General features: G+C 36.7%; 1 protein-coding gene across 5 annotated transcripts in view; it reads left to right on the plus strand.

The window, feature by feature from the left end:
• PDS5B (PDS5 cohesin associated factor B) overlaps positions 1-5576 on the plus strand; it is a 210141-nt gene extending 204565 nt beyond the window's left edge. For all 5 annotated transcript variants that reach the window (XM_047755637.1, XM_047755636.1, XM_047755640.1 and 2 more), the window contains 2 exons: positions 1813-1951; positions 2579-5576. In XM_047755637.1, the coding sequence (XP_047611593.1) occupies positions 1813-1951; positions 2579-2614 (175 nt within the window). In that variant the 3' untranslated portion in view covers positions 2615-5576. The remainder of the gene's footprint in view (positions 1-1812; positions 1952-2578) is intronic.
• The last annotated feature ends 8066 nt before the right edge of the window (positions 5577-13642 follow it).

The raw sequence follows: 13642 nt of genomic DNA on the forward strand, positions 1-13642 counted from the left end.
TTCTTTTAAAAAGTCAATACAGAAAGAGATTCTGTACTCTATCTTAACAGCTAACTTCCTTTCACTGGGGAGCCCTTTTTTAGAGGTAAGTGTAATAACATGTTATGATTTGCCTGTTTTTTTGTTCTGGCCTCAGTGGAACTGAGAAGGATTTTATTATTTTCCCTTATATTTACTTCTGTTAATTCTTAAAGATGAATCAAGTAAAAAAAAAATTACTTGGTTTGAGCATGGATTGAACAATACATATTTTGGATTGCTTATAGAAGTAATAAGCTCAGTTCTTGATTTTAAAACATTTGTTGAGAGAGATATTTGATTAAGTGACTGCCTCCTATGTTTCAGAGAGTACTAGGTACTAGGAGTACAGTGGCACAGGACAAACATGATTCTTATCCTCATAGGACTTACTATTGAAATGGGCGTGTACTCATTAAATAATGATGTAAATAATGGAATTATTAATTGTGATCAGTACCCTGAAGGATAACATTCGGGTGCTCTAAGAGAGTGTAATGAGAGGGTTGGAGAATTGAGGATGTTTTCTCTTTGGAAAGTGACCCATTGATTCCTTGAGAATAGTAGGAGCGAGACTGAGAGAGTGTAGGGAGAAGGACCATGTCAGGTGGAGGGAACTCTGTCTTCTGAAGGGGGAAAAATCCTGGCCGACTTAGAAAGCTGAAGGAGGACATATTTTGTTGTGTTATAGTTGCGGAGATTACTCTCAGTACAGTAGCAGATCTCTAGGGGAGCGACATCGGCTGGTTTTACACTTTAAAGAGGTTACTGTGTAGAGAGAAGACACAAAAGATGATATTGGCTTAGAAATATGTGGTAACAATGAAGGTGGAGGGAGTTTCCATTGTGGCACAGCAGAAATAAATCCTACTAGTATCCACGAGGAAGTGGGTTCGATCCCTGGCCTCGGTCAGTGGGTTGGGGATCCGGCGTTGCCATGAGCTGTGGTATAGGTCACAGATGCAGCTCGGATCCTGTGTGGCTGTGGCTGCGGCTGTGGCTGTGGCCTTGGCCAGCAGCTGTAGCTATGTGCTGTGTTCAACCCCCAGCCTGGGAACTTCCTTATGCAGCCGGTATGGCCCTAAAAAGCAAAAAAAAAAGATGGAGAGAAGTGAATGGATTTGAGATTTCTTTATCTATATAAGTAGAATCTTAGGTCCATACTTAAGAAAGACTAAATTTTCTGCTTTGAGCAGCTCAGTAGATACAGAAGCCTTTTACTGAGTTGGGAAAGATAAAGAGTGAACTTTACGTTTTGTTTTATTTATTTATTTATTGTCTTTTTTCTTTTTTTGCCTTTTCTGAGGCCACTCCCGAGGCATATGGAGGTTTCCAGGCTAGGGGTCTAATTGGAGCTGTAGCTGCCGGCCTACGCCAGAGCCACAGCAATGTGGGGTCTGAGCCGCGCCTGCGACCTACACTGCAGCTCACAGCAACGCCAGATCCTTAACCCACTGAGCAAGGCCAGGGATCGAACCCGCAGCCTCATGGTTCCTAGTCGGATTCGTTAACCACCGAGCCACGATGGGAACTCCTAACTCCTAGGTTTCGTTTTCAAATCCCTTATGTTATTTGTCTCAGTCAAATAAATAACACTTTTGTTATCTGGTAGATCTTTTTATAAGTAAGATTCTAAGATTAAACACTGGTTTAAGGCCTCTAATGTAAGAACATTTCTTGTCTTACAAGGTAATTGAGAATAAAAATGATAACACATGAGCGTTCATGCAATACAAGTAACCTACCACTTAAAGCTCAGCATGCTCAGTTTATTTTACATGTGTTTTACTCTAGCCGTTTGGGACGTTCCAAACAAGCAGCTACTAAAGAAAATGACTCAAGCGAAGAAGTAGATGTGTTTCAGGGTAGCTCCCCTGTCAATGATGATAATCCACAGGAAGAAACAGAAGAGGAGGAAGTTTCTACAGTAAATGTATGTGTTTATGAAAGTGCCACGTGTGATAGAATTAGAAGTGGTATATATTTGGTCAGATCCGTTTAGCAGTTGCTGTTACTTAGTGAGTCTAAATATTTATATATTTTTCTTTATTAGTTTGTACTGTTGTTTCATCTACTGGTTTGCCAATAAATGGTGACATGTCTGAGTTGCAGATTATTTGCATGTATTTGATAGTTGTTAGGATCCAAACTAAGTAACTGTTTTATGAGGAAGCCAACCGTAAACCTAAATTCATACATATCAAATGTTTTCTTTTACTGCAGAAACATAAGTAAAAAACATCATATTTGCAACTGTTTTCCTGACTGTTGACAATGACTTTGGTTCATTTCTCTTTAAAATTATTAAATTGAAAAATAAGGTAGTTTTCTCTTTTGCTATCCTGGGAAAGGCAATTATGGCCATTTGAATATTATATAGGTCTAAATATGTGGTGCCGAGGCAGAAAGTTAGCCTAGGAGAAAGGTTTTAAGGAAAGAAAAGCAAAGAAGATCAGGAACATGTAAGAATAATGATTGGTTAAAAAACAATAATAATTACTGCTGTGTCTAATTAGTGTGTACACATTTTAATTAAGCATCTGGTGATATTTCTTTTAAGGTGCGGCGGCGGAGTTCTAAAAGAGAAAGGCGATGAACAAATGTCATTAGGAACTTTCTATGTGAAAGCTTTGAAAAAAGTTTGTTTGTCAAGCTTCAGGCTGAGTAGAGCCTTTGATGCACACAATGGGACTGCTGAAGAATGGACAGCTGGACTTACTCTGATGACCTCACGTTCTTGTGGTCACAGGCGTCAGCCATATGCATGCTGATGGCAGTGACTACGGCGTCTTGGGAAAAGGTGTGATGTGCGATGGCTGTGTAGACATACTAAAGAAGAAACTTGTAAATATATTTTTTTCTCCCCCCCCCCTTTTTTTTAAATGTTTCTGACTTCTAAAGTGCTTGTATAGCTTTTATCTGCGGCTTTAAACTGACAGCACCCAACTGTTTATTGGATCTATTAATTTGAAAGAGTTTGTTAGTATAGATCTTAAGCAGTAATCTGTCAGTGTTTGTATTTGTATTCTCTGCAATTTTACTGTGAAAAATTATTTTTCAACAAACAGTGTCAGTTTCTTGATGTCACTATTTGTTGGAGAGTCAAAATGATCTCTTTCCCTTGTGTATCTCACCTAGTGTTTACTCCTGGGCACCCTTAATCTTCAGAGGTGCTAAATTGTCTGCCATTGCACCTGAGCAATGCCTCTGATGGGAAGACACCACACAAATTGTGAAATAGTCCTGACGTTGTTTGATTATTTTACACCTCAGTATTGATCCCAGAATTTTCTGGCCTTTCATGGCAATGAAAATTTTAAAAAGAGAGAGATTTAAAATATTTTAATTTTAAAGAGTGTGTTATAAAATAATGTACTGAATTCTTTATGCCATTTTATCATCCCTTTTCAGTTTTTATTAATCTACTGTATCAATAAAATTCTGTAATTTGAATTAGTTTTTAATAGTCTAGAATGTTATTGTGTATAGATATTTCCTCTTGAACATTATGTTCAGAAAATGCAAATTATTACACTATAATATAAAATCTGATATATACACATTAGAAAAGTTTCAGTTCTCCATAGCAGTGTAAAGTTAATGAGAAAGAAAAAAATTTTATTGATGCAGTGTGTCTTTATAAAGCTGTTCTTGAAAGCAAGTGTTTTGTATTTTATAGTGAGTTGCATGTTTATGAAACAAAGTGCTGAAAACGGGATGTGCTCTTCTCTGTAAATTCATATTTAGCCATAGTATATGATAGATTGCCCCATAACATAGTTTTTCATCAAGAGTTTATTATTGTACTTTATTTTGGAGCCAAAAATTGTTTTTTTTTGGGGGGGGGGGTGGGAGGTAGGGTGGGAGTCATATATCCAGCTATATGAGCTACTGTAGGTATCACAGTCTTATGAGCTTCGAATGAAATTCCACTTTGTCCAGATTGGGAGAAGTGGAAATTTATTTCGGTTTAGAGCATATCTTTTTTTCTTTGTTGTAATCTACAAAATATAGAAACAAAGGCAGTATCCTTTCTACAGTTTTATGAACTGTATTTTCACCAAAACGTATAGGTTACAACTTAATGCTTATCTAAACTCCTTTTATTGTTTCAGGTGCTTTTCTTTCATTTTTTTCATGGTGACCATCAGAAAACAAAATCATATTCTAACTTATTAAATTTACCACAGTGAATAGTGGAGCATTTTCATATAATATGCCATTATGTTTAAGGTATTATTTCCAAGATTGGTTATAACAGATGGGGGATATAATAAAGAAGCTACTATTTTGGAAAATGACATTTTACTATTTTCCAATGTATATCACAATTGATGTGATTATTTTTCTTTTAAAGATTTCTTCATGTTTATGAAATGACCTTTTATTTTTTAAAAAAAAGTTTTGAATTGTGTCTTAATCTCTCAATACTTAACTATTTTTCATTTACAACAGTACCGACACCAGTGATGATAGGAGGCTGCTGTATATCAAGGCAGCTAATGTTGGACCAAGATGCAATTGGTTTTTAAATGTTTCGTTAGCTCAGTTCTCCCACACACGCTATTTCTATTTCAGCAGTACAAAGGCATGTTTTTAAATCTATAAAATAAAGAATAAGGGATAGCTTTGTATTTTTGTCATTAACTAAATTGCACCAGAAATGTTTATGGAAGTATATCTTTAAGACCATTTTATAAAACATAATGAAAAAATGATTGTGGAGGATTTTTATTTGCATGATCATCGTTAACCAAATTCCACTGCACATTAATTCTGTACATCAGTTCACAAAGAATGTTCATTGTAGATTTCGTTCAATGCCAATGAGTCTGTGATTTTACAATTTGTTCACTTTTGGGAAGATTATGATGTAAATTTTCCATTTTTCTGTAGAAAAATAGGTGCAATAATGATCAAAGTTTTGATGTCCTGAGTCTTCATCTTAGGGAATTATCTTATTATTATGTTTAAGCTTAACATTTCATGTACTAACATTTGGAGGGCCACATACTCTAAACTAAAGTCAAATTAAGTATGTATAAAACGTTAACTGCTAACAGTGGTTAGCAAACTCTTCAGTGATAATATTCATTTTGAAAATATGTACTGTATAAAATTAAGAAACTATTTAACTCACTGTAACAAGTTCCATTATGAAAATCTTATGATTCTTCAGTGAGGTTATCTTGCTGCACTCTGTAGCAAATCCGTTTAATCTACAATATAATAAAATTTCTTGCTGCAGTGCAACAGGAAGCTTTTTCAGTGATCTCCACTGTATATGTAAATTACAAATGTGGCTGTAAAACTTGTTCCAGGTATTAAAGGTTAAATTCCTTACTGTATCTTCTTACAACTTGTAAGTTTTTTAAGATTTCCTTTGCCCACTTGAAGAATGTCAGGATCTTAAGAATTTGTTTAACTTAGACGTATCTCCCCTACCACATAGTATTATGTCACAGTGATGAACAATTGGTATTTAGATAGATAACCAATTTTCAGACACATTTTTGGATTTTCTGTCAAGTTGAATAAACATGAAAGTTAATATATAATTGTATTATTTTATTTATGTAAATCTATATATATTTAAATATGTTTACTAAGTAGAGGAAGGCACATTTCGAGGATTTTTCATTTTGGAGACTTTGTCTCATTAAGAGGAAATAAATTTCCTAGTAACATTTTTTTCAAACTTTTTTTTGTTCTTTTTAGGGCCGCACCTGCCGCATATGGAGGTTCCCAGGGTAGGAGTCAAATCAGAGCTGTAGCTGTCGGCTGGCACCACAGCCACAGCAACACAGGATTCCTGCCACATCTATGACCTACACCACAGCTCGTGGCAGTGCCGATCCTGAGGGAGGCCAGGGATCAAACTTGCGTCCTCATGGATGCTAGACAGATTCGTTTCCGCTGAGCCCCTACAGGAACTCCCTCAAACTTTTTGTTTAAACTTCTCATGCAAAATCATGTCCAGCAGAGATTTACTAAGTATTATTTAAGTTAAAAGATTGCATAACTGAAGAAAATAAATGTATCATATAAACTTTTAGAAGTAAGCACTAAGAAAATAAGTTACTATAGTAACTTATAGTGGCAGGTTTTGTTTTGTTTTGTTTTGTTTTTGTCTTTTGTCTTTTTAGGGCCGCACTCACGGCCTGTGGAGGTTCCCAGGCTAGGGGTCTAATCAGATCTGTTGCTGCTGGCCTACGCCAGAGCCACAGCAATGCCAAATCTGAGCCACATCTGCAACCTACACCACAGCTCACGGCAATGCCAGATCCTTAACCCACTGAGTGAGGCCAGGGATTGAATCCACAACCTTAAGGTTCCTAGTTGGATTCATTTCCACTTCGCCACGATGGGAACTCCTATAGTGGCAGTTTTATTAATTTGTTCAACAAGTATTTATTGAGTACCTACTATGGCTGTTCTAGTTACAGAGGATAAAGTGTGATCAAGATAAAATCTCTGCCCTTGGGGAGCTTACGGGGAGGGGGGAGAGTGGGGGAAAGAAAACCATAAGTCATAAATAATGTCAGATGGTGAAAAGTGTGGAAATGAGAAAAGGAAAAGCAGGATAGCAGAAATGATTGGAGAAGTTATTTTATATACTTTGAAGCTGTGTTATTCAGTAAAATGTAGAATCATTTTATGATGAAGTGACACTTTTATAATTATAAAACATCACTCGCTATCTGTTTGAATGGTTCATGCCTATTTTGAGAATTGGTATGGCCATACCAGTTTTAACTATTGTTTCCGTGACAGAGCTTTTTCTATCCTGTTATTTTCAACTTATTTGTGTCCTGAGTTTAAAAGTGTGTGTTATATAAACATTTTATACTTTGGTCCTCTTCTTTTATCCAGCCTTAGAATCTTTGCTCTTTAATTAGAATATTTAGACTATTTTTGGTTTGATTACTGACAGAGTAGCTTTTATTGCTAATTTTCTTTTTTGCCAATTTTTTCTTTATTCCTTTTTTTCTCCTTTTCCTACCTTCTTTTCGGTCAGTAGAGTACTTCTTACTATTCTCTCTCTCCTACTAGCTTTTTTGTCATACCTAATTGTATTATTATTTGGTGGTTACCCTACAGATTACAATATCCACACTTACTGTGGTCAGTGTTATATTAATGTTTTTTACCACCTTCTGAACAATGCAAGTTTAAAATAGTTCAACTCCATTTGCTGCCTCTCTACTCGTTGTGCCGTAGTTGTATTTTGCAGTTGTAAATGTCAGAATATCGATACTTTTCTGTATTTATTTTTGCTTCTTAGGACTGCACCTGTGGCATCTGGAAGTTCCCAGGCTATGGGTCACATTGGAGCTGCAGCTGCCAACCTACACCCCACACACAGCACTGTAGGATATGAGTCGCATCTGCAACTTACACCACAGTTCACGGCAACACCGGATCCTTAGCTTGCTGAACGAGGCCAGGGATTGAACCCACATCCTCATCGATATTAGTTGGGTTCATTACCAAAGAGCCACAGTGGGAGCTCCCTCAATGCTTTTAATAATCAGCATTGTCTCCTGTTTATCTGTACAGCTTCTCTTTTCTTTGCATTTTATTTATTTATTTATTTTTTTGATAGTTTATGCTCTGTCTTAATTCATTTTCCTTCAGCCTGAAGAATTTTTAGTATTGTTTATAGTGCAGGTCTGGTGACAGTTAACTCTTTCACCTTTTGTTTGTTTGAAAGGTCTTAATCACACTTTGATTTTTGAAGGGTAATTTTTCATTGGATATGGAATTCTAGATTGGCAATTTTTTTTTTTTTTTGTCTTTTGTAGGGCTGCACCCATGGCATATGGAGGTTCCCAGGCTAGGGGTCCAATCCGAGCTGCAGCCACCAGCTATGCCAGAGCCACAGCAATGTGGGATCCGACCTGCGTCTGCAACCTACACCACAGCTCACAGCAATGCCAGATCCCAGCCCACTGAGCGAGGCCAGGGATCGAACCCACAGCCTCATGGTTCCTAGTGGGATTTGTTAACCAGTGAGCCACGACAGGAACTCCATAGATTGGCACTTTTATTTATTTAGCAGTTTAAAAGTTGACATTCTCTTGCCCTCGGATTTTTATATTTTCTGTTGTGAAGTCAGCTTAAAACCGTATTGCTCTCTGTAGGTAAAGTGCCCTTTTTTTTTTTCTGGCTGCTTTTGGGTTTTTCTCTTTATCTTTGTTTTTAGTGGTTTGACTGTTCTGAGCATACTTATGGTTTTCACTTTATTTATCATGCTTGGAGTTTACTGAGCTGTTGAACCTGTGGGTTGATAGAGTCCATCAGTTTTAAAAAATTATCGCTTTACATATGACTTCTCCTCTACTATCACTTGTCTCTTTCTGACACTCCAGTTTTAAATATATTTTGCTATTTGTGACCCATGTACTTTTTATTTTCTTCCCTGTCCTATCCACTGCCCCCCCCAGCCTTCTTTCTGTGCTTCAGTTTGGATATTTTCTATTGACCCATCTTGAGGTTCATCAGGCCTATCTTCTACCACGTCCAGTTTTCCATTTAACCCATCCAATTAGTGGATTTTTGCCTTTTTTAAAAGTTTTAGAACGTCCAGTTAAATTTTATGTATTTCATTTCTCTGTTGAATGTCTTTTCTGTTTTAAAAAAATATAGCTAGTGAATATTTGAATTTTATATAACTAATTTTAACATCTGCAACATCCGTGGATCTGATTCTGTTGCCTGATTCTTTTTTTTTTTTTTTTTCCTCAATCAGCAGTCATTTATCCTGGTCATACTTCTTTCTCTCATTTTATAGGAATTTTAATTTTTTTTTCTCTTAATACAGGAGAATGTGTATAAAAGAACTGAAGGACTGGAGTTGATGTAATTCCCCACTCCCCTCCCCCCAGGAGAGAATGTGCCTTGTTTTTTGTTAGGCATTTCAGAGCTGGATTACCTCAATCCGTGGAGCTGGGCTTGAACTGCAGGTTTTGTTAGGTTCAGAAGTCTTCAGACTAAGACTTGTATTACGTGTAGGGCCTTTCCCTTTAGCATAGCAAGACTGCGGATTTCATTCAGCTTTTTTCTCCAGCTAGCCTCTCAGTAGGAAGGCTGTTTTACAGAGTATAGTCATAGAAGGTTCTCTGAGGAGGTGACATCTGATCATAGACTTTCATTAAGTGAGGGATCCAGCTGCATGAGGGGAAAGATTACAGGCAGAGGGAAGATGTAAGTACAGAAGTCCTTAGAGAAGAATGAGTCCATCAGGTATTTCAAGAAGGCGGTGTTTCTGGAGTGAAAGCAACCAGAGTAGGAAAGAAAGTCAGAAGATAACAGAGCCAGATCATGCCTGTATGCTTCTCGAGTGTTTTTTCCAAAGTTTGATGGGAATCCATTGTAGGACTTAAGTAGAAGAGTAGCATGATCTGGGCCTTTTTTTAAAAAATCATTTTTTAATTAAAAAAATTATTTGGACCCCACACGTCTAAAACTGAGTACATAACCTTTCCTTCCTGTTTCTGCTCATTTTCATATCTCTGAAAATAGAACTATCATTTAGGTAGTAATGTAAATCAGCAATCTAGAAATTGCTTCCAACTCCTCTTTCTTAGAGTCATAACCAGTCTGTCGTCAAGTCCTCTTGACTTTACCTTCTGATTATCCCTGAAATTTTTCTAATATTTTCACCATTGCATCTTCTTTAAGTTCTCATTTCTTTGCATCCAAACTCATCTGCTCACGTTTACTCTTGCCTGACCTCAAATTCATTTTCACAGTGTAGCCAGACTATTGTGAAATACGGTGATCCCATCAGCAGCAGCAACAGCAAACCCTACATACAAACCCTTTAACACTTTACCATTGCATTTAGGATGTGACCTACAGAGCTCTGCATCTTTGGTCATTCCTGTCTAGCCAGTCTTTTCTTCTTAGTCTGTGTCAGCTGCACCGTTCTTTCAGTCCCCGTGTACCTGGTTGCCAGAGGCACAAGCTATTAGGGTGCATTTAAAGGTATATAGACATCCAAAAAATAAAGCAAAAGTCTATTCTTTCTGCATGGAGCATTCTTCCTTTTTTCTGCTATATCTAGTTGTTTCCTACGCACACTACAAGTAAGGATTTTCCCTAAGGAAGCCTTTACAGATTTCTCTGATCAGGGCAAACCCCACTGTTCTGTGTCCTCTTAGCTTACTTCTTATAGAGCTTAGCACAGTTGGCATTTGGGGTATCTGATTAATGCCTATCCCACTATGTCCAACATTGTAAACTGCATGAAGACAGAATTGGTCTTTTTGTTTACTAGTTTGGCTCTAGCACTCATCACAGTGCCTAGTGCACTTAGTACTCAAAACTGTTGAATAAATCTAAACTTTACAGCCTTAAAATGTAGATGAATAACAGACATTAAAAATTGTTCGATTTAAGATGAAGGAATCTGATCATGTGTTGTGCCAGATAACCTTACTAAAAGCTTCACAAAATACTGTCATCTCATGCAGTCCTCACTGTAGTGATTGATGGTGGGTCCTTTAACAAATGAGGGAATTGAGGGTCACAGATTGTGGTTTCCTTGAGATTCCTCTTCTCTGAAGTGATGACTGAGGAGTTGATCACATCTGTTTTACTCCAAAGCTGTGCCCTTTCTCTACTACCTCAAATATTAGTCATCAAACTGACATTGATGGAATAAATATTAATAAATCCTAAAGAAGTATTGACGTAATTCTCAAGTTGTGTTGGCATCTCCTAGTCAAGGCGATCACATAATATTAGCCACATTTTATGGGATACTCTGTTACTTGTTTGCCTACATTGTGAGAAATGCGTCCTATCGACATTTTACAGTGTTGCCCAGAGGTCAAAGAGGAGAGCCAGTCAGAGTTGATGGTCTGAAATAATGCTTATGCCATTGATTCGGACTGGAATTCAAATAGTTTACTTAAACCAACACTGCTTTCTATTTATGCTTCAGACCGAGATCTTAGAAAGCAATGGTTGAAAATGTAATTTCATTTCCTTTACATAATTTACATTCTTGAGTGGATGAGTAACTAGGTTCACTAGTCTTCTGCATTATGCCTCTTGAGTGCCTGTAGTTATGCGTAAGAATCCCAGAGAGATGATAATACCATTAGTCCCTTAAAGGTGGTGTGTGAATGTTTCGAGGTTAGGTGCATGCCAGACATGCTCATTTGGGAGCAAAAGAAGAAAGCTGGGGCTCTGTTAGGCCTTTAAACATGACAGCTTTAGAAGAGTGTGTAATACAGTTGAAAGGACTATGAACAGGGAATTCCGTTTGTTAACTCTAAGATTAGCTAAGTTTAGTAGTTTGCTCTGAAGAAGCAGTTACCTTGTCCTCGAGCTTCAAAGTGTTCATAACTAGTAATTGTTAGAACTGAGTTCTGTAGTTCTGTTACTCAGGTAAGCAAGACAACATTCACGTTAAGTAACAGTCAGTTGAACATCTTTTCTGATGTAAAACCTCACACAGGTACTTCCTAAATACTTTCCCATAGAAAGGAGGTAGAGGAGTTCCCGTTGTGGCTTAGACCAACATCGTGTCTGTGAGCTGGCAGGTTTGATCCCTGGCCTCACTCAGTGGGTTAAGGATCTGGTGTTGCCGCAAGCTGCAGCATAGACCCCAGCTGCAGCTCTGATTCAACTCCTAACCGGGCAACTTCCATATGCCATAGGTACAGCCTTAGAAATAGAAATAAAATAAAAAAAGAAAGGAGCTAGAAACAACATAGGCATTCAGGGCAAAATACAAAAATCATCTTTTGGTTCACTAGATCAGGATTTCAGGTCTAAGTTTCTCACTCGTATATACCTGTATGTCCTCTGTTTTATCCAAGTGGGACCATACTGTACCTTTCTACAACCTTTTCCTTTACTTAATGTTTTTATAAAGCTGTCAGCACATGTGGGTTTATCTTACCCTATTAGTAATTGTGTAAGATTCATTGTATAGATATGCCATGATTTATTTAATCACTCTTCTATTTAGATGGGCATTTGGGGTATTTACATTTTTCACTGTTACAAACAGTACAGTAAAATGATCTTTCCTATGTATTTCTTTGTGCTGAAGTGCCAGATTTCCTATAAGAAATAGTTTCTAGGCAGAGAATCGTGGAGTTCCTTTGATTCTGCCAAATGACTTTCCCAAAAGTCTACCAATCAGTACTGCTTTTAATTTGTCAGTCCTGCGGTTATAAAATTACTTTGTTTTCATTTGCATTTTGCCAGTTACAAGTGAAACATTTTTCCTTTTGATTGATTCTTTCTACTTGTTCATATTCTTTCCCATTTTTCTATTTACCTCTTTGTCTTTTTAATATTGTTGTTATCTCCGGGTGAAAAAGGAGGTAGGCCTGGGTTAGAGACTTTATCCACACCCTGATACATTTTGTTACAAAAAAGAAAAAGGTACTGCAATTTTGGACTAGCATATATGCTACCAGTGAGTTTGCCACCCTTCCATGAGCTCTCTGTGTATTCTCACGTTATTCACCTGCCTGTTAAATATATGCGAGATATCCGCTAGTGAGTCCCTTATCTTTAAGCTTGTTTTAAATGGTGTCTTCTGTCATATAGTACAGGAGTTCTTCCTCTTTGTGAGATCATAGCTGTCAGTATTTTTCATTGTGGCCTCTGAGTTTTGTGCTTACTACAAGATTTTGAAAATATTTTCCTCTTCTAACACATATTCTAATACATGTACTTGTTTTTAAACATTAGATCATTTAATCCATCTGGGTATTACTTTTGTCTGTTGTGCATAAGTGTGGTCCAACTCAATTTTGTCCTAAGTGTATACTTACTTTTCTTAACACAGTTTATTGTATGGTTTGTTTTATAATCACTGGTTTGAATTGCCATATATATCATGAAGTAAAGATCTTTATCTCCTTGGACCTGGTTTTGGACTCATGTTTCATTGATCTCTTTGTCTTTGCCTGTACCAATATCTAATGTGATTACTAAACCTATATAATAAGTTTTTATATTTAGTCTGAAATTTTCCCCTTAATTTTAATTTTAACAATGTCTTATGTGTTATTCTTTGCTATTCTTGTTATTTCCCCTTACAGAATATCAACATCTTTACAATATCGAGTCGACCCGCTGAGATAAGTTTTTTTGAAGTCCTTCCTTTCAATATAATTTTACTATTTTCTTCATAAGAATAGGCTTTGCCTCTTCAAAAAGATACTTTATGGATTTTATTGTTATTGCTAACATTGTTATTGTTATTCTGTTATCTGACTGGTTATGCCTGCTGTGTTATATTTTCAGCCACTTTGCTGAGCTTTTATTAGTCGTACTAGGTTTTCGGTTAATTCTCTTGGATTTGTTAGATACAGAACACTCTCTTAAACAGTTTTGCTGGTATTTCAGATTGTTCCGCTACTATATGTCATGTTTTTCTGGTCTAATTATGTTGGTTGGCACTTCCAGAGCATTGTTAAATGGAAAGCACCCTTTCTTTTTTCAGTTTGAGAAAGTTTTTATTTCTGTTTAATCAGAGTTACTAAAAAAGAAAAATAAAATCTGGAATGTGTGTTGAATCACATGTTTGCATGGCAGTTTATGTTTTAAATATATATATGTGTGTGTGCTATCAGTGTAACAAATTATATGA

This window comes from Phacochoerus africanus, chromosome 13 (assembly GCF_016906955.1).
Source record: "Phacochoerus africanus isolate WHEZ1 chromosome 13, ROS_Pafr_v1, whole genome shotgun sequence".
Taxonomy (NCBI): domain Eukaryota; kingdom Metazoa; phylum Chordata; class Mammalia; order Artiodactyla; family Suidae; genus Phacochoerus; species Phacochoerus africanus.